General features: G+C 42.9%; 1 protein-coding gene across 1 annotated transcript in view; it reads right to left on the bottom strand.

Moving 5' to 3' along the window:
* The window catches only part of ADAMTS9 (ADAM metallopeptidase with thrombospondin type 1 motif 9), a 256,075-nt gene that overhangs the window by 88,852 nt on the left and 143,508 nt on the right, over positions 1 to 23,715 (bottom strand). The window contains exons 19-28 of the mRNA XM_073569764.1: positions 23,339 to 23,465; positions 23,053 to 23,263; positions 21,823 to 21,987; positions 19,449 to 19,613; positions 18,289 to 18,408; positions 15,525 to 15,614; positions 10,694 to 10,861; positions 10,314 to 10,607; positions 8,482 to 8,643; positions 5,719 to 5,895 (exon numbers count right to left, since the gene is read on the bottom strand). Of these exons, the coding sequence (XP_073425865.1) occupies positions 5,719 to 5,895; positions 8,482 to 8,643; positions 10,314 to 10,607; positions 10,694 to 10,861; positions 15,525 to 15,614; positions 18,289 to 18,408; positions 19,449 to 19,613; positions 21,823 to 21,987; positions 23,053 to 23,263; positions 23,339 to 23,465 (1,679 nt within the window). The remainder of the gene's footprint in view (positions 1 to 5,718; positions 5,896 to 8,481; positions 8,644 to 10,313; positions 10,608 to 10,693; positions 10,862 to 15,524; positions 15,615 to 18,288; positions 18,409 to 19,448; positions 19,614 to 21,822; positions 21,988 to 23,052; positions 23,264 to 23,338; positions 23,466 to 23,715) is intronic.

Genomic DNA, 23,715 nt, shown 5'->3' with positions numbered 1-23,715 from the left:
TATTCCTGCGCCTCTCCATTCATGAGATATGACCCCACTCTTCCATTTAGCCAGCTGGGCGTGATCCTAAAGAGCGTGACTACAGAGAAAGGTCGAGGACTATACCCACTTGGCTAACAAGACTAGATTTATATACAGGAGAGGATCATACTTTAGGAACATATCCGTTCCTGAGATATGACCACCCTCTTCCCTGTATATAAATCTAGTCTTTCTAGCCAAGTGGGCGTGTTGCTTCACTCTTCTTTATGAGAGTCTTCTTGAGGACCACACCCACTTGGATAAAAAAAAATTGAATTATTTACAGGAAAAAAAGGTCGATGTCTCAGAAATGGCGTAGTTCGGGAACAAGGAATAAACCATGTCGGATTCAGAAGAACCCCTTTAAAGAAAAGACGGCAGCTTTCCTGGTATGTCTTGTACTAAATACTTGAATTCTCGGTTTAGGGCTCTTTGCTGTTCAGACCCCTTTGCAATCCCCACCTGGAAATGTGTGAATAAAGTGACTATTGGGTAGAGTTGGTGCAAATTGATTCATAGAATCCGGTCCAGAAGACAGTGAAGTATTGGGTGGTCATTGGATACTGCCCCCCATCCTCTTGGCATCTCCGGCATCTCCTGCGACGCCATTGTTGCATGGTAATCCTGGCATGTGATGTCTCGCCAGACCGTCTTATTAAAAGAAAAGCCTCGGATGCCGTCAGGGTATTAGGCAAATCTCATGGGTCCTGTCCAGTGGACATACGGTCATGACATGGCCGCTGGACCGGATCCTTAGAATCGAGACTCACAACAACTCTACTACTGGGTGATACCATGCCCCTGATCAAAGAGCATGTCTCTACAGTAAAGGTGACCAAATATATATAATTATTTCACCTGGAAACTCCAGCCCACTAATGGGCATTGGGTAGAAGTTAGCACCGGCTGCCATAGAGATCTGGACACCGGACCAAGGCAGCATGACTCCAATTGCTAATCTCTAATATGGGGGCATCCCAACTTTCCTCCTTATGGCAGATATAGGAGGAGGAAAGAATAGGGTAGTTGGATTTCAACATGCCCAATCCTTTTGTTTTCACGGAAAATGTAATTTGTCCGGCATCAGCTTATTCTCATATCCTATAGGAATACATAGAAACTCAGGAGATCAAGTTCTAAGAAAGGATCATCCAGAATTGTAGAATGGTTAATTTATGAGGCATGCAAGTATTACCTAAAACTAAAATGTCAGGAAAGATGACAAATATATAGACAAAATACAGAATGGATAGATATGTGTTAATGATGTGTCAAAACATTTAATTGAGAATCGAGTATAATCATTAAGATCTGCTGCTGGCAGCTCTCTTTGTCATTGCCAACCAATGATGTTCCGATGCGGGACATACTGTAAGTTCAGGGATGCTGCAGGCCATGGTAACATGTATAGCACTTGCAGACTGCTCACAGTAGCATGAGCATAATGTGGCCTGGTGTTGTAGTGTTGAAAAATGGCTTCTTGAACGCGATCCATTGTGAAGGCCTCTTCATAGCGTTGGCCATGTGGTCTCTATAACAATCTCAGCTATCATGGCTGAAGAGGACAGACCTCCATTCCAGCCTCCATTGCTGTCTTGCTCTGCACCATTATAGCCGTTGAGAGCAGTGACGTGAGGTTAATAGAGCACCTGTAGCTGGACATCTGACTTGTAGCTTGTTGTCCCACAAATGCCTCCTGATGCAGCCACTGGTGACACCTTAGGCTAAATTTAATTGCAGTACAGAACGGATCTTTGAATCCGATGAGACCTTGTGGGCAACGCTATGAAGTGGCCTTCACGAGGGAACGTCACACTGGTCCTACTCCCATCATTATGGTGTGCACAGTAGCCGGACCACTCTGTTCTCCATTCTAGATACACTAATAGCCCGGCGTTAGATTCATTTGGTCATGTAACCTGCGAGGAGGTGGCCTTGTTCTAAAGTCTACTGGACAAATGGACGTAGAGCGGAATCCGTGGCTCTAAGGGATGCAGACTTTTCCAGCTTGGAGCACTGGTTACGTCATACTTATTGCTTTGTTTTGAGATTTGCTTGCTGTGTATTATTAGAGATTTGCTTGCTCATCAGTTTAAGTGCACTAATTTCACCTGGAAAGTGTTCAGCCTCTGGAATCAAGGTTTCCATCCAGTGACAGTAAGAAGAAGACGACTTGTGGGCTGGCTCCTATCTATACATAACTTAAAGCTAAAAACAATCATTCCATTACTCTTGATAGTTAGTCTCAGAGGCCTCAATTGAGCCACTGTTTCATATGACACTGTAAGGGTGGTTTCACATTAGCGTTTCAGGGCGCAGCGACGGCCTGCACACGGCCGCCGCTAAGCCCCGCCCCCTGACGCGCCTCCTCTGGTAGCTCCGCCTACGGGCGCATGATGCTGTCTACATCCTGTGTCCCCTATCTTTATCACTGGGGACACAGGCCGTGCACAGTATGCGTTCGGCGGCGCATGCGTCCTTTTGACGGTGCGCCGAGCGCAACCAAATTGCAACAGGTTGCGTTTGGCGCTGGTCGGCGCACCGTCAAAAGGACGCATGCGCCGCCAAATGCATACTGCGCACGGCCTGCATCCCCAGTGATAAAGATAGGGGACACAGGATGCAGGCAGCGTCATGCGCCCGTAGGCGGAGCTACAGGAGGAGGCGTAGCAGGGGCGGGGCTTAGCGGCGGCCCTGCGCAGGCCGTCGCTGCGCCCTGAAACGCTAATGTGAAACCACCCTAAGTTGACTCTTGTTGTATGTTAATTTGTGAATGCCTGTTGATTACGTATTGCATCAGCCCACTGCAGTTTACTAACCTGCACAACTTGGGATAAATATGCAGATTATTTGAACACTCAAACAATGAAGGATCACCTCCCCCAACATCTCCTGGAAGAATGTCCTGAATGGGAGCTGTGGATATAAAAAGTCTTGCTCCCTCTGCAAAGAGACCCTTTTTAGGAAAAACTCAAGGAACCATGTCTCCATCTGGTTTAATACAGGTCTGCTCCTCTGCCCATCACTGAACCCACAAATACATTTGGAGAACCCTGGATGAGACTGTACTATATGTGGTTGCCGGCTGGAGCTTGATACATGTGCTATGGTCGTGATATCTATTGTCTGGATGTGAGGAACTATCCTAAGGACTGTTGTTGCCAGCTGAAATGAGAGACATGTGCTAAGGTCGTGCTATGGAGCAAGGACTGTGACTATAGCCTATACTGGCGGGAGATACAAAAGCTGTGGGCCAAGCAAAAGTTGGGAGACAGTGAGTATTGCCAGATACAGGGGGCAGTGAAACTATGGTCCCCAGGATGGGATCTTGTGAACTGGGGACACTGTATTGTGACCATCTACCCAGAATTGCTGTAAGACCATGAATGTAATGAATTAAAAATAGTTGAATTGTAAAATGCCTAGGTGATTATTACAACCCACAACCTCAGATCTTCACATAACTATTGGTGCAGCCAGTTCTCCAAAGTGTCCTTGGAGCTCATTTTTCAACACAACAATGGCTGGCCACATGTTGCTTGAGTTACAGTGAGCAGCCTGTGTGGTCTAAACATGTTCCCATGGTTCATGGCACCTTCGGACTTGTCTCTCATTGAGCACATCTGGGATGCCATTGGTCAGCAAATGTAGAGGAGTTTCTATGAGTGGATCTTGACGATTTGGTCAAGTGCTTTCATTGCGGCAGAACATTCATGAGACAACCATTGGTGGAATGCCAAGGTGTGCGGCGCTGATACTTGATAATGAATATTTTGTTTCCATTATTTAATCTGTACATCATTGAAGGGAATCTGTCAGCAGGTTTTAGCCATTTAATCTGAGAGCAGCATAAAGTAGGGGTAGAGACCCTGATTCCAATGAGGTGTCACTTACCCAGCCGTTGCCTGTAGTTTCAATACAATCAGTGTTTTATCAACAGGAGATCATCACTGCTGGACTAGGCGACCTGTGCCCGGCTGTCCAGCTAATGTGTAACCCTGTCCCCACCACTGATTGGCAGCTTTGCTGACAATATACACAGGAAGCTCCCAATCAGGCGTGTGGACGGGGTTATACACAACACAGCATTCTGAGCACCGCTACATTAACAGCAGATAAAGTAGGGATTCAATTAAATCTGCACCAAGCAGCTTGGTAAGTGACACAACCCTGAAATCAGGCTCTCTGCCCGAACATAATGCTGATCTAAGATTACACAGCAAATACCCTCTGACAGATTCTCTTTATCATATCTGTCCATCCCGTGATTTCCATAATTTGATATCTTTTCCTTCTTGGTGTTGCAATTTCAATGTTGAAGAGTGTGAAAATGAATATATATATATATATATATATATATATACACACACACTTATTTATTTATATAGAAATGTCTTTTTTCTGCAAATCACACACTACAACCAACTCTCTCTCATCTAGGGAATGTAACAAATATTCTTCTATGCAATGTCAAATAAATATTATAATATAGGTCCTAAAAATGCCCTTGATATTAAGGTTATGTTCACAGGCATTTTTTTTTTTTTTGCTGCAGCCAGAACCTCCTCTCTTGAAAGTAATACGTCTATTTTCCAGCATTTTTTACCACCTTTTTTTGCAGCATTTTTCGGGTGCATTTCTTGCATTTTTTTCACCTTCTCGTTGCTTTCCATGTATGAAAAAAACGCTGCAAAACCGATGAAAGAAATGACATGCTGCTGATTTAAAAAGATGCTGCGGTGCTCAAATTCAGGCAGGGAAAAAAATGTCATAGCTTTTGCTGGTCTGCAAAAAGCAGCTTTTAGGCTACTTTCACACTTGCGTTAATTTGCGCTGTGCTGCGTGCGCAGCGCAAACGCGCATAAAAAACGCATCATGCGTTTTCTTGCTTTTTGCGCATGGTTTTTGCAAAAAAAGCATAGACTTTAATGGGTTTTGGGTGAATTTTGTGCGCAAGCGATTTTACAAAAAAACGCTTGCGCATACAAACGCGTACAAACGCATGACAATGCACACCCATGGTAAGTATAGAAAAAAAAACGCAGGCTCATTTATGCACAAAAAAACGCGAAAGTGTGAAAGTAGCCTTAGTTTATATAAAAAAAAAAATGCAGCAAAAAAAACAAAACAAAAAAACAATGCATGTGAACTTAGCCTGAGGAGTCTGACACCAGAACTGCACGGACGTACCGTGGTTGTATAGCAAACGGTAACTTATAATTAAAAAAAATCCCTAAAATATAAATTTTGTCATAAAAAAATAACTACTAAATATCAATATTCTTCACGATAACGTAACACATATTAGACGTGTATTTATGAACGATTTTGGTGTCTGTTTTATGTGCAATTTACATGATTGTTCTATTGAAATGTCCTTTACATTGTGGGAAAAACGTAGAGAACGTTCAGGCATTGCGCTCTGACATAACACGATGCGGTGAAAAGGAATTAAAGCTCGTTCTTTTCTAAGGAAAAACATGCCGAACTGGTTTCGCAGCGGAAAAGAAGTTAGGATTGACATCAAACCAGACAATTGTGTCTAAAGCATCACTAAGTGCAAGGTTCAGATGAAAACGGCATTAAATCTAAATTATGGAAGACCTCAGTCTATAAAAATAAGTGATGGATAAAATTCCATTTGTCATTAGTAAAAAAAAAAAAAATATATATATACACATATATTTATGGTCATACCGAGCTCCAAGGACCTGTATTCCACGCAGAGTCTGGAGGACAACTGTGAGTGTTGCATTGTTCGCGATCTGGGGGTTTATCCAGTATCTCACAGCTGAGATCATTGAATCGCTCCCCGTTAGGTCTCTGACATACGACAAGTCTTGTCCTTGTCCCGGAACCACATTTTTTCGAACACTAGAAATTGAAGTAAAGGGGATTTAAGACATTTCTCAAACTTAATAGAAATTTTTTTTTTCAAAAATGTAGCAATGAAATCATTAAAATTATTAAATACAGTGGCTTGCGAAAGTATTCAACACCCTTGGCTTTTTACCTATTTTGGTACATTACAACCTGTGTGAAAATATTTTTGGAAACCGATTTGTGTGTTATGCATCTAAAATAAAGCACTATATAAAGTTGATGAAGTGAGAAAAATATAGGCATAACTTCAATTTATGGGATCAAATAACTAAAAATTGTCACCCCTTTTGCTATGAAGTCCCTAAAAATTTCTGGTGCACCCAATTCCCTTCATAAGTCACATGCTTAGTGACAGGATGTCCACCTGTTTGTGATCTAAGCGTTCCATGTCTGTCAGTATATACACTTTACCTTTTCTGAAAGGCCAAAGAGGTGGCAACACGATTAACAAGAGGCACCACTAACCAAACAACACCATAAAGACCAAGGAGATCTCCAAACAACACCATGAAGACCAAGGAGATCTCCAAACAACACCATGAAGACCAAGGAGATCTCCAAACAACACCATGAAGACCAAGGAGATCTCCAAACAACACCGTGAAGACCAAGGAGATCTCCAAACAACACCATGAAGACCAAGGAAATCTCCAAACAACACCATGAAGACCAAGGAGATCTCCAAACAACACCATGAAGACCAAGGAGATCTCCAAACAACACCGTGAAGACCAAGGAGATCTCCAAACAACACCATGAAGACCAAGGAAATCTCCAAACAACACCATGAAGACCAAGGAGATCTCCAAACAACACCATGAAGACCAAGGAGATCTCCAAACAACACCATGAAGACCAAGGAGATCTCCAAACAACACCGTGAAGACCAAGGAGATCTCCAAACAACACCATGAAGACCAAGGAAATCTCCAAACAACACCATGAAGACCAAGGAGATCTCCAAACAACACCATGAAGACCAAGGAGATCTCCAAACAACACCGTGAAGACCAAGGAGATCTCCAAACAACACCATGAAGACCAAGGAAATCTCCAAACAACACCATGAAGACCAAGGAGATCTCCAAACAACACCATGAAGACCAAGGAGATCTCCAAACAACACCATGAAGACCAAGGAGATCTCCAAACAACATCATGAAGATCAAGGAGATCTCCAAACATCATGAAGACCAATGAGATCTCCAAACAACACCATGAAGACCAAGGAGATCTCCAAACAACATCATGAAGACCAAGGAGATCTCCAAACAAGTCATGGACAAAGATGTTGAGAAATACAGTACAATCAGGGTTGGGTTATAAAAAACATCCCAATCTCTGAGGACCCTTTGGAGCACCATCAAAACCATTATAAGCAAATGGAAAGAACATGGTACCACAACAAACTTGCCAAGAGAGGGAGGCCCACCAAAACTCTCAGCCCGGGCAAGGAGGGCATTATTTTGAGAGACAGCATAGAGACCAAAGGTAACCCTGAAGGAGCTGCAGAGTTCCTAAGCATATACTAGAGTATCTGTCCATACGACCACAATAAGACCTACACTCCATAGAGGTGGCCTTTATGGAAGAGTGGGAAGATAAACGCCTTTACGTACACACAAAGATTGTAAGGCTCATTTTTAGATTGACAAAAGAAATGTGGGAGACTCCCCAAATGTATGACGGAAGGTGCTGTGGTCAGACAAGACCAAAATTTAACATTTTGGCCACCAAGGTAAACGCCATGTCTGGCGCCAACCAACACAGCTCATCACCTCAAGAACATCATCCCCATAGTGAAACATGGTGGTGGCAGCATCATGCTGTTGGGATATTTTTCAGCAGCAGGAACAGGGAAAATGGTCTGAGTCGAGTGGAAGACGAATGGTGCGAAATACAGGGATGTTCTTGAACAAAACCTGTTTCAGTTTGTAAGTGATGTGAGACTGGTACGGAGGGTCACCTTCCAACAAGACAATAACTCAAAGCATACTACTAAAGCAATATGGCGGTTTAAGGGGAAACATGTAAATGTTTTGAAGGTGGCCTAGTCAAAGCCCAGACCTAGTTTTTTAAAGTTTATTTTATATTTATTGCTATGGTATATTGTTTTATCACACTTTTTTCACCTTTTTTCACTTCTTTTTGTATGGTACTCACCATTACAAAATATGTTGGACTATGTTTTGAAGTGACCCTTCGCCAATAAGAATAAGGACCATGAGATTAATTATCTAGAGTAATCTAGAATGTAATTTATTACCCAATTCTAAAATGTCTGGTTTCGAGGTGGGTATGTTTGGAAAGCTAAACCCATAGACTTCACGTGTGTGTGACTTATCTGCAACTTGGTTCTTTTATTTTTTGCGAAATCGGAGCGCCAAAACAGTTGCGCGACAGCAAGTCACGGACAAGTTGCAGAAATGTTTTTGTCCTGCGACTTTTCAGAGAATTGTGGACACTGTGTAGCCCCGACCTAAAGATAAGCCTAGCTGCCATTTGTAGACTGCATATGTGTTCTCAGCAAGTAACCATGTACAATTCATACATCTTGGTAGAATTCAATGGATTTACCTCTCCCCAGTTGCCAAATGCCCACTGCGGACACGGTCCAGATTCACACGGCCGTTGCTCAGCAGGTTTGCTTCTTTCATCACAGTTGGCAGCAGGATACCCATTTTCGTCTTGGCAAACCACCACACGACGCTGGAATCCTCCGGCACATGTGCTAGAACACTAACATGTAAATGGGACAAATTGATTATATAGGAAAATGTTTGACTTAGGCCCCATTATTTTTGACCCTATGTATTTAGCGGAGCTGCTAGGACAAGTCTCTCTACGCATAACCCTATTGACAATTAGTGATGTGGGCGGGGTTATACAGAGCTCAGCATTCAGAGAACTGCTAGATCTCCAGCGGAGAAAACGGATTGTATGAAAAACACATCATGCAGACTGATAAGTGACACATCACTGGAATCGGGGGTCACTGTCCCTGCATCATACTGCTCTCAAATAGAGTACCAAAATCATGGTGACATATTTCCTTTAAAAAGGAACTATTTCTTGCCATAGATCAGTATTTTTTTTCACTTGGTGTAAATGCTGCTCTCCTGAATATATCCTTGTCTTTCTTTTGTTTCCGTGTCTCTTCTTGCCTGAGAAGTTGCCATCTCTTATCTGTATGCAAATGTAGTTTTTTTTTTACTCAAGTGGGCCTGACCCTAAGCTTTTTTTCTATGGGATTCTTGAGGACCACGCCCAGCTGGCTAAAAATACTAGATTTACATACAGGGAAGAGCAGACGATATCTCAGGATAGGATAGGCCTAAGAACAAAAGAAAAAGTATGCCAAATTCACGAGAACAGCGGCATTTACATAAATGAAAAATAATAAAAATTGCAAATTAATACTGATGGACAAGTCCTCTATACACTGGGGTAACCTGCAGTGCGGGGGGGGCCCAGTGCAAAATCTCCAACACGGCCCCCAACTACTATCAGGAATCTTTATTAGTACTGATCTCCTTATTTTGGACAAAGGGACCCTTAGGCTCCAGGGTCCGGGTGGGACTGCAACCCCTGTGTCATGGTTTGAACAGGGTTCTTGCCCTGCACTCACAGGGTTAAGTGTTCGTGGCCTCTTTCTGGATCTGGGAGGGGTATTATACTCACTCTTTACCAGGGTTCTCTGTCAGCTATACTGTTGTTCTGGTGTGTCTGACCCCTGGTGTGCATGTATTCTGCGTTGCTTGTTTGCTTCCCGTGTATGACCCGGCCTGTCCCCTCACTCTGTACTCCGTCTCTCGCTTTGGTAGTACTGTCTTCTCCGGTTCTGACCTCCTGGCTTGGCTATCGTTACTCCGTTACAGTTTGTCCCTATTGTACCGTCTATTGCCCGTTCTGGTTTTCTGACCTATTGCTACGTCCTGACTATCCTTTCTGTCTAAACCCCGTGGTACTGTATTGCTATCTGGTGCTTTGACCCTGGCTTCGTCTGGTTTCTGTCTCTGTCTATGCCCCTTGGTAACATTGTCCCGTAGTTACCTTTCTAGGAGTTTCCCTGCAGCTCCTAGATCTGTGGAGCTTAGGCCACGCCCCCAGCAGTCATGTGCTTCAGGTCCTGATACTCTGAAGCATGCATCGTCACCGCTGCTGCCCTGCTCCACAGGTATCTTTGGGTACTGTCTTTGTACTCAGGACACCCACACTTGCTCAGTGAGCAAGTGCAGTGCGGTGTTCTTGACACCCTGCAGCCATTGGATTAGGCCTCCCACTCTTCACTGGTTAAACATTCACAATGGTTGGATAACTTGAAACCCAAAAATCTAACATTATTTGGTCATGGAAATAGTGGAATGTATGAGCTAAATCAAGGTGCATATAAGCATTTTGAAACGTACCGCTCCCCATGGACCTATTCTCCATTGACTTCCGCTTGAACCAGCAGAACGTCCACTGTTCCTGTTCAGGATGGCCAGGGTTGGGTTGGATCGTACTCTTTGGTCCACATTTGGGAAAGGATGAATTGGCCGGCCGTAATCGTGGTTGACGTATTGACAAGGGGACATGGAGCACTCTTGCTCGGTCTGCGGGCTTTCTTCTGGATCACATTCGTTATTATCGAAGGATTGGCCGAGGAAATCCACACAAACCACTTGCCTCACTGCCTTCCCTTGGCCACAGGTCACCGAGCACTGAAAATTAGGAAAATATCTTTGTTATTGAATTCATTCCTTTTTGTAGGTTTTTTCTGCGCTTCTTTTCCAAGTGACCTACTTACCGAACTCCAGTCCAGCGCTTTCCACTGTCCGCATGGAGTGGCTGTACACACTTCAGTCGCTGATGGCTTTGGCAGGTGGGAACACGCCGCCTCGTCCGCCACCGCACCATGATCGTCGCGGCAGCTGACGTATCTCATTCTGGTCCCTTTACCACAAGTTGCTGAGCACTAAGAAATATTACAAAGATTGATGGTTGGGATACAACCGGAATAATTTCCCCCCGACGCCTCATGCAAAAATATTGATTTTTTTTCCTTCTACGTGTGAGATTTCTGACCTTACAGTACACGGGTACTTTATTAATGGAACGTAATCCTATAAACTATAAGAATAAGTCTCACGGTCGTCGGTTCATGGAAGGAGTTTGTTTTAGAGAGTGAACGCCTATAACGTTTCCTTCAAGTTTTATTTAAAGGGGTTGTCCATGAAAACATGGCTGCTTTCTTTTAGAAATATGTGAAATATGAGGATGAATGAACTCATGGAGATCAACATCCAACACCGCGGAGACACCATCACATGTTTCTCAACGCAGTGATTCTAGAGCAATGCCCCCATCCCTTATGGGAAATATGTAAAAACATGCAAAACACAAGCCGCGGAGACACCATCACGTGTTTCTCAACGCAAGCAATAACTAGCCAGGTCTTTCCCCAGGAAGGAACAACCACGGGAAGGGCAGTCTCCAATGAAGGAAACCACCTATGCCAAAACATGGTATCCATCCACATACAGCTGTTACGGGGTATTGCCCCTCATCAGTGTGGAGTAGGAAACTGGCCAGCAGGAGAACCATGTGATGGTGTCTCCGCAGTGTTGGATGTTGATCTCCATGAGTTCATTCATCCTCATTTTTCACAATCTTCTACTAGGCATTGCTCCTACTGGCCAGTTTCCTACTCCACACTGATGAGGGGCAATACCCCGAAACAGCTGTCTGTGGATGGATACCATGTTTTGGCATAGGTGGTTTCCTTCATTGGAGACTGCCCTTCCCGTGGTTGTTCCTTCCCGGGGAAAGACCTGGCTAGTCATTGCTTGCGTTGAGAAACATGTGATGGTGTCTCCGCGGCTTGTGTTTTGCATTCTTTTAGAAATATGATTGTGTTTGGTCTTGAAGTTAAGCGAACAAGGCCGAGCTGCAAAAGTGCACACAACCTTTTGAAAGATGACTCTGACCCAGGCAATTCAACCCATTAGAAGCTGGACCAAAAAGCAAATAACATATGGGTAAAAAAGAAGCTATAGTAGTGGCGTACAGCCAATGGTGGCCACTATTGTACCCATAACCTGGGGTGGCTGGTCCCAAAAAGCCCTATCCCCTGCCTAGTGTCTGTCCACTTCTCTCAACATCTGACATATACATACAACAGACGTTGGGAGGATTTGCATGGAGCGAACGTATGCACTAAGCCCGGTGGGTGCCAGCTGTTTTACACAACTGGCACCCTGCTGTGTTGAATCCCTTGGATGCCTTGGTGGACAGCAACTACAGCATCTACTTGGTTAGGTGGAAGGGGTGTTGTCTCTCTCATATTCCTTGGCATATTCCAACATGTCGTGGGATTGGGAGCCCGTTGGGTTATTTAATGGCAGCCAATCGTGGGCGCCAAATTTTGGACCTTCTCTAAGGGGCCCACTGATTTCTATGTACAGTACAGACCAAAAGTTTGGACACACCTTCTCATTCAAAGAGTTTTCTTTATTTTCATGACTACCCCTTATAAATGGGGTTGGGACCATCAGTTGTGTTGTGCAGAAGTCTGATGGATACACAGCTGATAGTCCTACTGAATAGACTGTTAGAATTTGTATTATGGCAAGAAAAAAGCAGCTAAGAAAAACGAGTGACCATCATTACTTTAAGAAATGAAGGTCAGTCAGTCCGAAAAATTGGGAAAACTTTGAAAGTGTCCCCAAGTGCAGTGGCAAAAACCATCAAGCGCTACAAAGAAACTGGCTCACATGAGGACCAGCCCAGGAAAGGAAGACCAAGAGTCACCTCTTCTGTGGAGGATAAGTTCATCCAAGTCACCAGCCTCAGAAATCGCAGGTTAACAGCAGCTCAGATTAGAGACCAGGTCAATGCCACACAGAGTTCTAGCAGCAGACACATCTCTACAACAACTGTTAAGAGGAGACTTTGTGCAGCAGGCCTTCATGGTAAAATAGCTGCTAGGAAACCACTGCTAAGGACAGGCAACAAGCAGAAGAGACTTGTTTGGGCTGAAGAACACAAGGAATGGATATTAGACCAGTGGAAATCTGTGCTTTGGTCTGATGAGTCCAAATTTGAGATCTTTGGTTCCAACCACTGTGTCTTTGTGCGTCGCAGAAAAGGTGAACGGATGGACTCTACATGCCTGGTTCCCACAGTGAAGCATGGAGGAGGAGGTGTGATGGTGTGGGGGGGCTTTGCTGGTGACACTATTGGGGATTTATTCAAAATTGAAGGCATACTGAACCAGCATGGCTACCACAGCATCTTGCAGCGGCATGCTATTCCATCCGGTTTGCGTTTAGTTGGACCATCATTTATTTTTCAACAGGACAATGACCTCAAACACACCTCCAGGCTGTGTAAGGGCTATTTGACCAATAAGGAGAGTGATGGGGTGCTACGCCAGATGACCTGGCCTCCACAGTCACCAGACCTGAACCCAATCGAGATGTTTTGGGGTGAGCTGGACCGCAGAGTGAAGGCAAAAGGGCCAACAAGTGCTAAGCATCTCTGGGAACTCCTTCAAGACTGTTGGAAGACCATTTCCAGTGACTACCTCTTGAAGCTCATCAAGAGAATGCCAAGAGTGTGCAAAGCAGTAATCAAAGCAAAAGGTGGCTACTTTGAAGAACCTAGAATATAAGACATATTTACAGTTGTTTCACACTTTTTGTTAATTATATAATTCCACATGTGTTAATTCATAGTTTTGATGCCTTCAGAGTGAATCTACAATTTTCATAGTCATGAAAATAAAGAAAGCTCTTTGAATGAGAAGGTGTGTCCAAACTTTTGGTCTGTACTGTATGTCCCTAAGATCTGGTAAAAGCATAAAGCAGGTTTGAATCCTCTACTGAAGCTAAGAAAAGTTAAATAGAAGTTTAAAGGGAATCTATCAGCAGGTTTGTTTTTGCTATTTAATCTGAGAGCAGCATAAGAGAGCTGGACTCCAGCGATGTGTCACTTATTGGGCTGTGTGTTAAAGTTTCAATACAATCAGTGTTTTATCAGCAGGAGATTATCACTGCCTAAATAGGTCTCAAGTGCAGAGCAGTCAGGCTGATCACCGTGTAACCCCGTCCCCACAACTGACTGGCAGCTTGCTTAAAATATATAATGTACACAGGAAAATGACAATCAATGATGTGGGCGGGGTTATATACAGCCCAGAAATCTTAGCGTCTGCCACATCTACATCAGACAAAACAGGGCTTCTATCAAACCTGCACCAAGCAGCCCAGTAAGTGAAACATCTCTGGAATCAGGGTATCTGTCTCTACATTATGCTGCCGTCAGATTCCTTTTAAATAAAATATTCAAAGTTTAAAGAAAATATACAAACTGTAAAAAGGTAATTAAAAAACAAAATTATGATAATTTTGCAAAAACGGTAAAATATAATTAAAAAAAAACACATTTTATATCAGCATAACAGTTGTGACTTTCTGAACAAAGTGGGTCGATGTAGTGAATAATAATACAAAAAAAAAAAAACGAAAAACCAATAGCACAATTGTTTGTTTTTATTCCATCTCACCACCTAAAATTAATAAAATGTTAAATAAAAATGGTACAATAGAAAAAAATACACTTAATTCTGTTGGAGGCAGGGGAATCTTAGATGAAGAAGACTGATTCTGTCATGAACACAGTGTAGGAAAGACTAAGTGCAACACGAGGGATAAAGGGAAGGGAACCCAACACTAGGAGGGGTAGTGAAGACCCCTAGGCAGATCTAATGCCACCCTGTGCCCTAAGCATCCCTATATAGGTTCTGCACCTATCGCAGAGTGGGATACCTAAACCCTGCCTGACCCTGGCAATAAGCTTAGGGAAGGACAGGATATGCACTAGTCAATCCCCACTATAACTAAAGACAGATGGGATACACAAACAAGGGGAACACTTAGCTTGAGTAGACTCAGAGAGAAACACAGACATCCTCCAAACACCAAGGAGGAAGACAGCTGACTGCTATAGCTCCAAGCCTCAACAGGGAAATGGAAATATCACTGGCAATTCCTAGCAGCCAGCTGGGAGTTATAAACACCCCGGTCCAGGTGTGTCAACTAGAGCCAGGGGAGGTTGCCATTGGGTCCTAGAGTCAGAAGAACCAGGACAAAGTCTGCAAAGCAAACTGCTGAGACCTTCTGCAGTCAGATGCAGAGCGACGGTCTGCAGCCTCTGACACACCCGTGGCAGTTTCCTAATATTTTATGCGGACAACCTCCGAAACCTGATGGACAATTTGAGGCAGCAGCTGTATTATTTGGATCGGATTCTATAAATGCGGCACGTGATATAAAATAAACAGAAGTCATCTGTGTTTATTGGTGGTCACGGGCTGGAATACGTTCTGCTGCTAGAGACGCTGAATATGATTAATCACCCGCGTCAGGCATTTCGTTGGTATGGCCGTAATGGTGGCATTTTGTTTTCAGAAGGTCAAATCCATAGACTAAAGCATAAGACATTCAACACATGGCCCGGGAATATCACGGCTGACAATCTAGAGAGGGACCGACGCATTTTAGAAAGACATGGCAGGTTTCATTAGGTACGGCAAGGAGGTAGGAACAGGAAGCGAAGCAATCATAAAATACACTTACGGGTGTCCAAGATCCAAATCTCCACTGCGTCTTGCTGTGGACGATCTGTTTGGTTTCTGGAATGCCCGGGCATGCAGCTGTTTCACAGTCCTGTCAAAATGAGTTTGGTTTGTTAGGCGGCTTCCTTCCCATAATTAATACCTTTTTGAACTGGTTGCTAAGAGGCGAACGTTCGAGGCGGCTTTGCTGATGTCAGTCACTCTCCAGCTCGTGATACATGATTGAGGCCAAGTCTAGGGTATGCAATTTTTCACTTTTCTTCTTTTTTTTTTAGGAAATAACTTTTAAGGGTTGTGCAAGAAAAATATGTCCGCCCCTTGCTTTATATTTGGTAGTCGCTCCCTGCTTTATACTGCGCCAACAAATCTCTCAAGAGGTAGGCAGCTGCCTAGGGCACCACTAAAGGGAGGGCACCGTAGAATTTTAAATAAAATAATAATAATTTAAAAAAAATACTCTACCTTTAAAGAGGATCAGTCAACAATGTGCTTATTTTATGTTATTTTTTTATTTTTTAAATCTTCAAAGATATGGGCAGAGAATAAGATTTGGATCAACCAGCGATGGAGGCCTCTCTTTAAAGGCGCCATATCATATCCATTGGCCGTCTGTATGGTAAGTATTTCTTTGTCAGTCAGTGTGGGTGTCTCAATTCCTAAACAAAGTAATTTACTACTTTCCACTTTTTCAGAAGTATCCAGTTTTTGCTCTTATTTAATTGCAGCTGCTCCCCTGTGTAATACCGATAGATATAGAGATACTGATCTTTGATTTAGTGCAAATTTTTTTCATAGTGTTTAAGAAATAGGCATGTCTCACAGGAACCTCATGGGTGTGTCTTTAACAAATAGGCATGTCTCACAGGAACCTCATGGGTGTGTCTTTAACAAATAGGCATGTCTCACAGGAACCTCCTGGGTGTATCTTTAACAAATAGGCATGTCTCACAGGAACCTCCTGGGTGTGTCTTTAACAAACACGCATGTCTCACAGGAACCTCCTGGGTGTGTCTTTAACAAACACGCATGTCTCACAGGAACCTCCTGGGTGTCTTTAACAAATAGGCATGTCTCACAGGAACCTCCTGGGTGTGTCTTTAACAAACACGCATGTCTCACAGGAACCTCCTGGGAGTGTCTTTATCAAACACGCATGTCTCACAGGAACCTCCTGGGTGTGCTTTTAGGCTTCTCTGCTTTATTTCCCTGTGAACCATGTGGAAGTTTTAAGAAAAAACAAAAGATGGAATATTTAGGGGAACAGAGGGAATAAGGTCAAACACTAGGGACTTTGGACCTGGTGACTGGTTCCCTTTAAAAAATTTTTTGTACAAGCCATTAAATAACAATGGGCAAGCTATTGGTGGGGAAGGAGGAGAGGGCAGCTAAACAAGCCATAAGCACAGCTGAGATATTATTTGACTGATGGATAACTCTGCTGATTACCCCATACACAGGCTTTGTTCTCTATGGGAGCATCACTGCTAGATAACGCTGGCGTGTCTCCTCTCCCATTATAAGTATAGTGATAGTGAGATTGAGTCTCAACATCCAATCCTTATGTTATCTGACAGCTTAAGTTGGGGTTCCCCCATTTACCTTACATGGCCGGCTCATCCCGCTGTCATTGGTGGGTTTGGACAACTGAGGAATTTACCGTCTGACAACATTTATGCTTTAATACATGGACTTAGAGTGGGGCATTGTCACAAGTATGTCATGTCCTACTGGGAGATATGGGATTAGAAGATCACTACGTATTGTGAATCGCAGATCTTTCATTTAGCCTGTGTGTTTGTGTCCCATATTAAAAGTATTTGGTTTCCTTGGGTGCTTAAGAGGTTAATGACCCTTTCTATGCTGGTCAGAAACTTGCAGCTCCATATTCAGCTGCTTCTGATCTGGTCATTACCTCTCCATATATAAATTGGCCAGATCCTCTCTGCCTTGCCAGTGGAAGCTTTGCTTCCTAGCTACTTGAAAAACGTTGTTGCTACTGGGGATTGTTACGTGCTGCTTTTGGGTGTATGCTTTACTCATTGTCCTATTCCCATTTGGTCGGTACATTCCTATACTTCCCTATAAAACTCTTTACCATTGGTGAGTGTTTGCATGTTTTTTGCTTTCTTTTATCCCTGTTTTGTCTTTGTGTCTTGTTCACCTTATATTTCTGTCCCAGGTCTCATGAGGTGGGGGAGGAGACAGATCAAAGTTTAACAGGAGCATAGTAAGGTCAGAGACTCAGGCCTCTCTACCTTCAAGAGTACCCCCAGGACAGAGATAGTTAGGGTTCCAGTTTCAGGGACAGTATTAGGCCCCTCTCCTTTACCAAAGACCGACACAGCTTGACAGGCACATTCTGAAATGAGAGTTTTTCCCACCCCTGCTTAAAATGTATAACAACTAGTAATCGAGAGCCACTGAATAAATAGCATGATAACTCGCATTATAACCAGTCGGAAAGCGTCAGATTGAGCAGGGACATGCTTAAGTGACTAGGGGAGTGGTAATACTCTATCGTTAATTTATTCATACATTTCCAGGAGGGATAACAGAGGAACAACGATCAAGAAAATGCCTTTTATCAATTACTACTAAAACATAAATGCTGGAAGACCCTTGCCTATGTCTTGTGGAAAATCTGTACCAGGGTGCCAAACATAATAATGGCACTGCGGCTCGGGTTACACTACATCCTCTGCAGGCGCTGTAAATGCACCTGGTCTGGATGCAGGGAACCTCTCCGTATCCCGATCAGCCCTCACCTGAGTATCTGTAGGCCGAGTTGCTGCATTGCAGTCACTGTCGTCCACCACGGCTCCATATGCGCCCACGACGCATTTCACTGCTCTCATCTGATAACCAGGGCCACACGAAGCCGAACACTAAACATGAAGATAAAGCCATATTGATTATATCTGTAAGGCGACGCTTGGGCAATTCAAGGCAATTTAGGAAAATCTATAACTTTTTCCTCTACATTTCATTTGAAATTGAGGTCGGCTCGCTCACCCACTGGCTACGATTACACAAGGCTGATTTGATGCCTTCCAATGTAGAAGTAAAAAAAAAAAGTCGAAAATGACTTAGAATACTCCGGTACGCGGCACTCAGATTTCTACATCACTGTCCAGTGGCGGTCTTCCGGACCAGCACAGCTATGGGAGTTTGGAAAAGGGGTCATCTGAAAATATGGATGGGGTTGTACCAGGCTACCAGACATCATCCGAGATAGAGAGACTGGAAGACTGCTCGCGTTTTCCCATCGGTGGGTGGCACGGCCCCGCGCAGCATTGGTCCAATTTCTTGCCCACTGTCTCCCCATAGTGCTGCTATCTCATAGGGTTTGTGATCTAAAGTCTGAAATCTGGGGCCAAATAACTTTTGGTTCCAAAATTTGGGCTCTGGTTAAATTCTTTGGTCTGCGATTTGAACTCCTTTCTATATTTGTTTGATATAAAGTGATTGTCCACCTTTGCCGGACAAGTTTCTTTTTTTGATTTCTAATACTTAATTTGCATGTATTTTTTGGCTAAAAATTAATTTTTGCAATTGGGTTTCCTTAAAAATGTTGCGGAGTTTGTCTTCTTTTTTCTTAGCGCCTCTCAGTTCATTTATGGCCAAAGTTGAATGTGCAGGAAAACAAAGCTTGTAAAAGCAAAATGGTGCAAAATCTTTCATGAAACCAAACTGAAAAAAAGAATATTTTAGCCTCAAATATATGCCACTTAATAAAAAAAAAAAATAAAATTCACCCCAGAGTTGTGCAACCTCTTTCATTTTGTGTTCTAATGAAGACATTTGACAAAGACGAATTTGGGGATATGGCCTACTGAACAAGGAGGGGCAAAACGGATGGAACTGATCAACCTGAGCGATACAAAGTTCTAAACACCAAATCTAAACCACCCATGAAGGATTGTACCTGGCCCCATGGACCAACTTGCCACGACGCACACTCTTGCTGCTCACAAGTCAGAACCGATACAGGCTTGGTCTCTGGATCACAAACTCTGTCGTTTACCCGACTTTCTCCAAACTGGCACCAGGTTTGCCGATGTTTGTGACCTTTTCCGCAAGTCACGAGACACTGCAAGTAAAGTCACAGGATTTACCATACCATCCCTATATGAGGTTTGGTTTTTGCGCTTCGGGTCGATGTGATTTCCGAGATACCAAAGTTTTAAGGTTTATTTTTATTTAAAAAATGTGACATTTTAAATTAAAAAATTGGTTTGTGTCCCCATTTTCTGAGACTCGTAACTTTTTAACTTTTCCACTGATGGAAGTGTGTATAAATTTGTTTTTTTGCGCCTAGAGCTGTAGCTTTTGTTGGGAACATTTAGAGGTACGCATGATGCTAGAATTGCTTTTTATTGCATTTTTGGGGGGCAACTGTGGCCACAAAAAATTCCCTAATGTTTCTTGTTCAATTTTTTGTTTCCTAGTTTAGCTTATGGTATAAATATTTATATATTTTATTAGTTTGGCAATTAAAAGCGTTGTAATACAGAATATGCCAATTTTCAGTATTTTTTACATCTCGCTATTTACAAATGGGGAAAAGGGGGGCGACTCAAACGTTATATTTTTGTTTCTTTATATTTATTATTTAATATTCCGCAACACTTTAGTATGGGTTGAGCCTGATAGGAGTTCACGGGTGGTCTTCAGCACGCCACTGGCTGCATGGCAACTGATCGACACCCCGCCAACACGTCACGCGGGGAGTGCCGATAGCCATCAGAATTGACCGCCACCATGTTGGAAGCATTTTAAATGCCTGTCTTGCTTGATCGTAGCATTTAGGAGGATAAACTGATCTGATCACATTAGTAATCCGGTCGCATCATTTACAGTCGGCTCCTGTGCTGTATGGAGCAGGCTCAGCTACTGAGCCTGCTTCATATAATGACGGGACACAGATACCAGACTTGTAGGATGGCCATCTCCATTGGGTTTAAAGTATTAACCTGTAATTGTTTAAATGCCTAAATATACTTTAATTATATTTGAGATAACATTGTGGCTACAGTATTCAGAGATTAAAGCAATCCTTCACTCAGGAGGATCCCTACTTGTTAAAAATATTCCTTGACAATAAGTTGATCTCAAAATAATCCCCAGCGATCAGCTGTGATGTGCTGGGGAAAATGGTAGAGTTTAAATTTTACTGCAGCACCCCCACAGGGAAGATGAAGCATTACACATTAGAAACAATGGATGTCTGTATAAGCCAGGACAGGACTAGTCCTCCAGACTGTGCTCTTCACTGCGGTCAGCTGATGAGGAGTTTGAGGACGGACCCCCCCCAAATTATCTCAGAATTTCCTAATAAGGCATTTACATTTTTTTTTTTTTTCTAAACTGGACAACTAGTTTTAAGGGGTTGTACGGTATGGCTTTACTGTAAAAGTCTGCAGTCACTATATGCTGTGAGGACTCTCTGGTGCCAGCACCATGAGCGGGAAGTCATGTGACTGCTTGTATGCGATTTACATACTTCCAGCCACATTCCAACTAGACATGTCTAGCCTCGCTCAGTACACTTGTATTGAGCGAGGCTGTGCATGTCTAGTTGGCATGTTACTGCATATATGCAAATCACAAAATCACAGTTGTGTGCCCACCGCTCCCGGCATCGGAGAATCATAGAGTTACTGCAGACTTGTACCCTAAGGTCGGACAACCCCATTAAGCTACCCCACGAACATAAGATAACAGTTACCCATTCATGAACATTTTTATATCAGCCATCATACATACGTTTTCCTTGGATCATTGGTGAGAGCACAAAATCCAGACATTTAAGAATTATATTTTGTACTTTTAGGTCTCGTAGTCATTCATAAATAATTTAAGAAGTCACTTGGCTTGAAAAACATCATTTTTATAATTGAAAGGATTTAGGAGTTAACACAAGGGGATCCTTTCAATATCCTCATCTATTAGATAATGTATAGAGGGGGTTACAAAGAGTGTCTCTTGCTTCGGAGGACTCAGCACATTCATTGATTACATGGACAGGCTGTGTAATGCTTGATTTCACCTGTGGTGGTGCTGTGGAGGAATTGATCACAGTTGAAAGTGTATTATTGGAAGTGATCAACTGATCATTAATAAACCCTTCCAACAAAAAGGGATTCGTCAATATCCATATTGTTTAGCAGAAACTGGTAAAAGGATTCGAGGTATGACCATATAATTTCAAAAGCCAGTATTTGAGTAATTTTCTAAATTGGTATTGTTGGACTTTACTACTAAATTACCGCTAATAAACCTGAGGTTGCCACACTTACATCTGACCAGTCACCTGTCTTCCACTGTGGGCACAAAACATCGCTGCATCTCTGTTCCGTTAGCCGCTCTTGTTGGCTGCACTTGGAATCGTCGAGAACTTCGCGGAAAGAATTGACACACGCCGCCCTTCGTCTCCTTGTGCCGCTTCCACAACTTTTCGAGCACTGTGTGGGAAGTCAGGATTTCAGGATAAGTTGGAGCTGTTTCAAGCAATAATCACTTTGAACCACACGATCGAGACAAATAACTAAAATAATTGCAAAATTATATGAAATTATCAACATTTTGACGGTCGTACATGAGGACCACTACGTTAAGATTTATCCTGCAATGTTCCCAGGCTGTTTAATTTTTCACTTATTCATTGAAGAAACATGATACTAGGTGGTCCACACGTTAAGGGATCTATAGATGTTTCCTTCCTTTCCTTTTCTCTTGGTTCTGTATATCCCATAATGAGTTGTATGAGCTTTATAAAAAACACATGGATTCCTGATCCTCTGTTAGGAGATGTTTATTCTATATGTGTCTTTATGTTGCCGTCTAGTGATGGTGATGTGAATTGTAGCCTGTCGAGAGTTTTGCATGTCACTCTAATGTGATGAAATTTTATTGTGAAAAATTAGAGCCTTACAGAGTAACTAAACTTTTTAGTTTCCTGCAATTATTGATCAGTCTTTGCAAAGTTTTGAACTCTACTGATGCACTATGCTACCTTTTCTCACAATCTCCATGCTGAAAGGGCTGTTTTGACCTCCTTGTTCATGCACATAGAACAGCTGTTTTGACCTGCTCAGATATCTGTACTCCAGTGGGAACTTCTCTACTCCCCTCCCAAATGCTCAGACACGCTTACATACTCTCTCCTTGTCTGAGCATGAAGGAGGGAAGAATAAATGCTCACACAACAGTAATTTTAGTCCTGGAGTTCGAAATCGCTATTCTAAGTGCATGAACAAGATGGTTAAAATAGCTCTTTCAGCACAGAGTTTGGGAGAAAAGGAATCAAGATAAGGTAATGAAGTATACGACAAGGATTCATAACTTTGCAAAAACTCTTTGAAGAATTACTTTTTTATAAAATTTTCGGAAAAGCAAGAATGGACACGTCTGTATTGATCAGATTTGACCAGCTACTATTGTGATGACCAGATCTCATGCCTATCAAGTTGGTCAATCCTTGGATAAAGCCAAAGGATCTGTTCTGAGTCTGCTTAGTCAATACTAACTTCTGACCAGGCTGAGTAGCTCCATCTTCCGGTGTTACAGTCCACATAGCATTTCTCCTTGCTGCTGGGTTTCTGAAGACCATTGCAGAACCGATCGTCTACCTTCTCCATCTTTCCTTCTGACTTGATGACTTTTGAACAGTAGAAATCAAGTGTTCGGTAGCCCGGGCCGCACTGGGCAGAACATTCGCTCTTTCGGTCTATGTGCCACCTGTGAATATTTTGCTGTTAGGGTTGTCCAGGGTGGAGCGTGCATAAATTAATGATCAATCCCTGTATAAATTACCTTAATTCACAGTCAGTATTACAGGTCTCAGTGATGAGATCAGGCTGAGAGAGACGATCACATCTCTGATCGGAAACCACCAGGTGATCCGAGTCCCTTGAACAGATAGGCTTTCTTTTCCTTTCTCCTGTAGAAATAGATATATCCAGGCTTCATTACAGGTAAGGACCAGTAGTAACACATTCCATATTATAGGGACAAATATCTATGTCACTCTGTACTATAAGGTGCTCAGGTAGGATACCACGCCATTCACAATGTAAAAAACAGGATCTGACACTCACACAATGCAAGAAGAACATGTAGTTTATTTAGGAATCAGAAATCAAATTAGCAATGTTTCGGTCTGTAACCCAGACCTTCATCAGACGGATTAC

Source organism: Dendrobates tinctorius, unplaced genomic scaffold (genome assembly GCF_039654945.1).
Source record: "Dendrobates tinctorius isolate UK_male_01 unplaced genomic scaffold, ASM3965494v1 ptg000027l, whole genome shotgun sequence".
NCBI lineage: Eukaryota > Metazoa > Chordata > Amphibia > Anura > Dendrobatidae > Dendrobates > Dendrobates tinctorius.
Note: the sequence above shows the minus strand (reverse complement) of the source record. Positions and strands in the feature narration are given on the sequence as shown.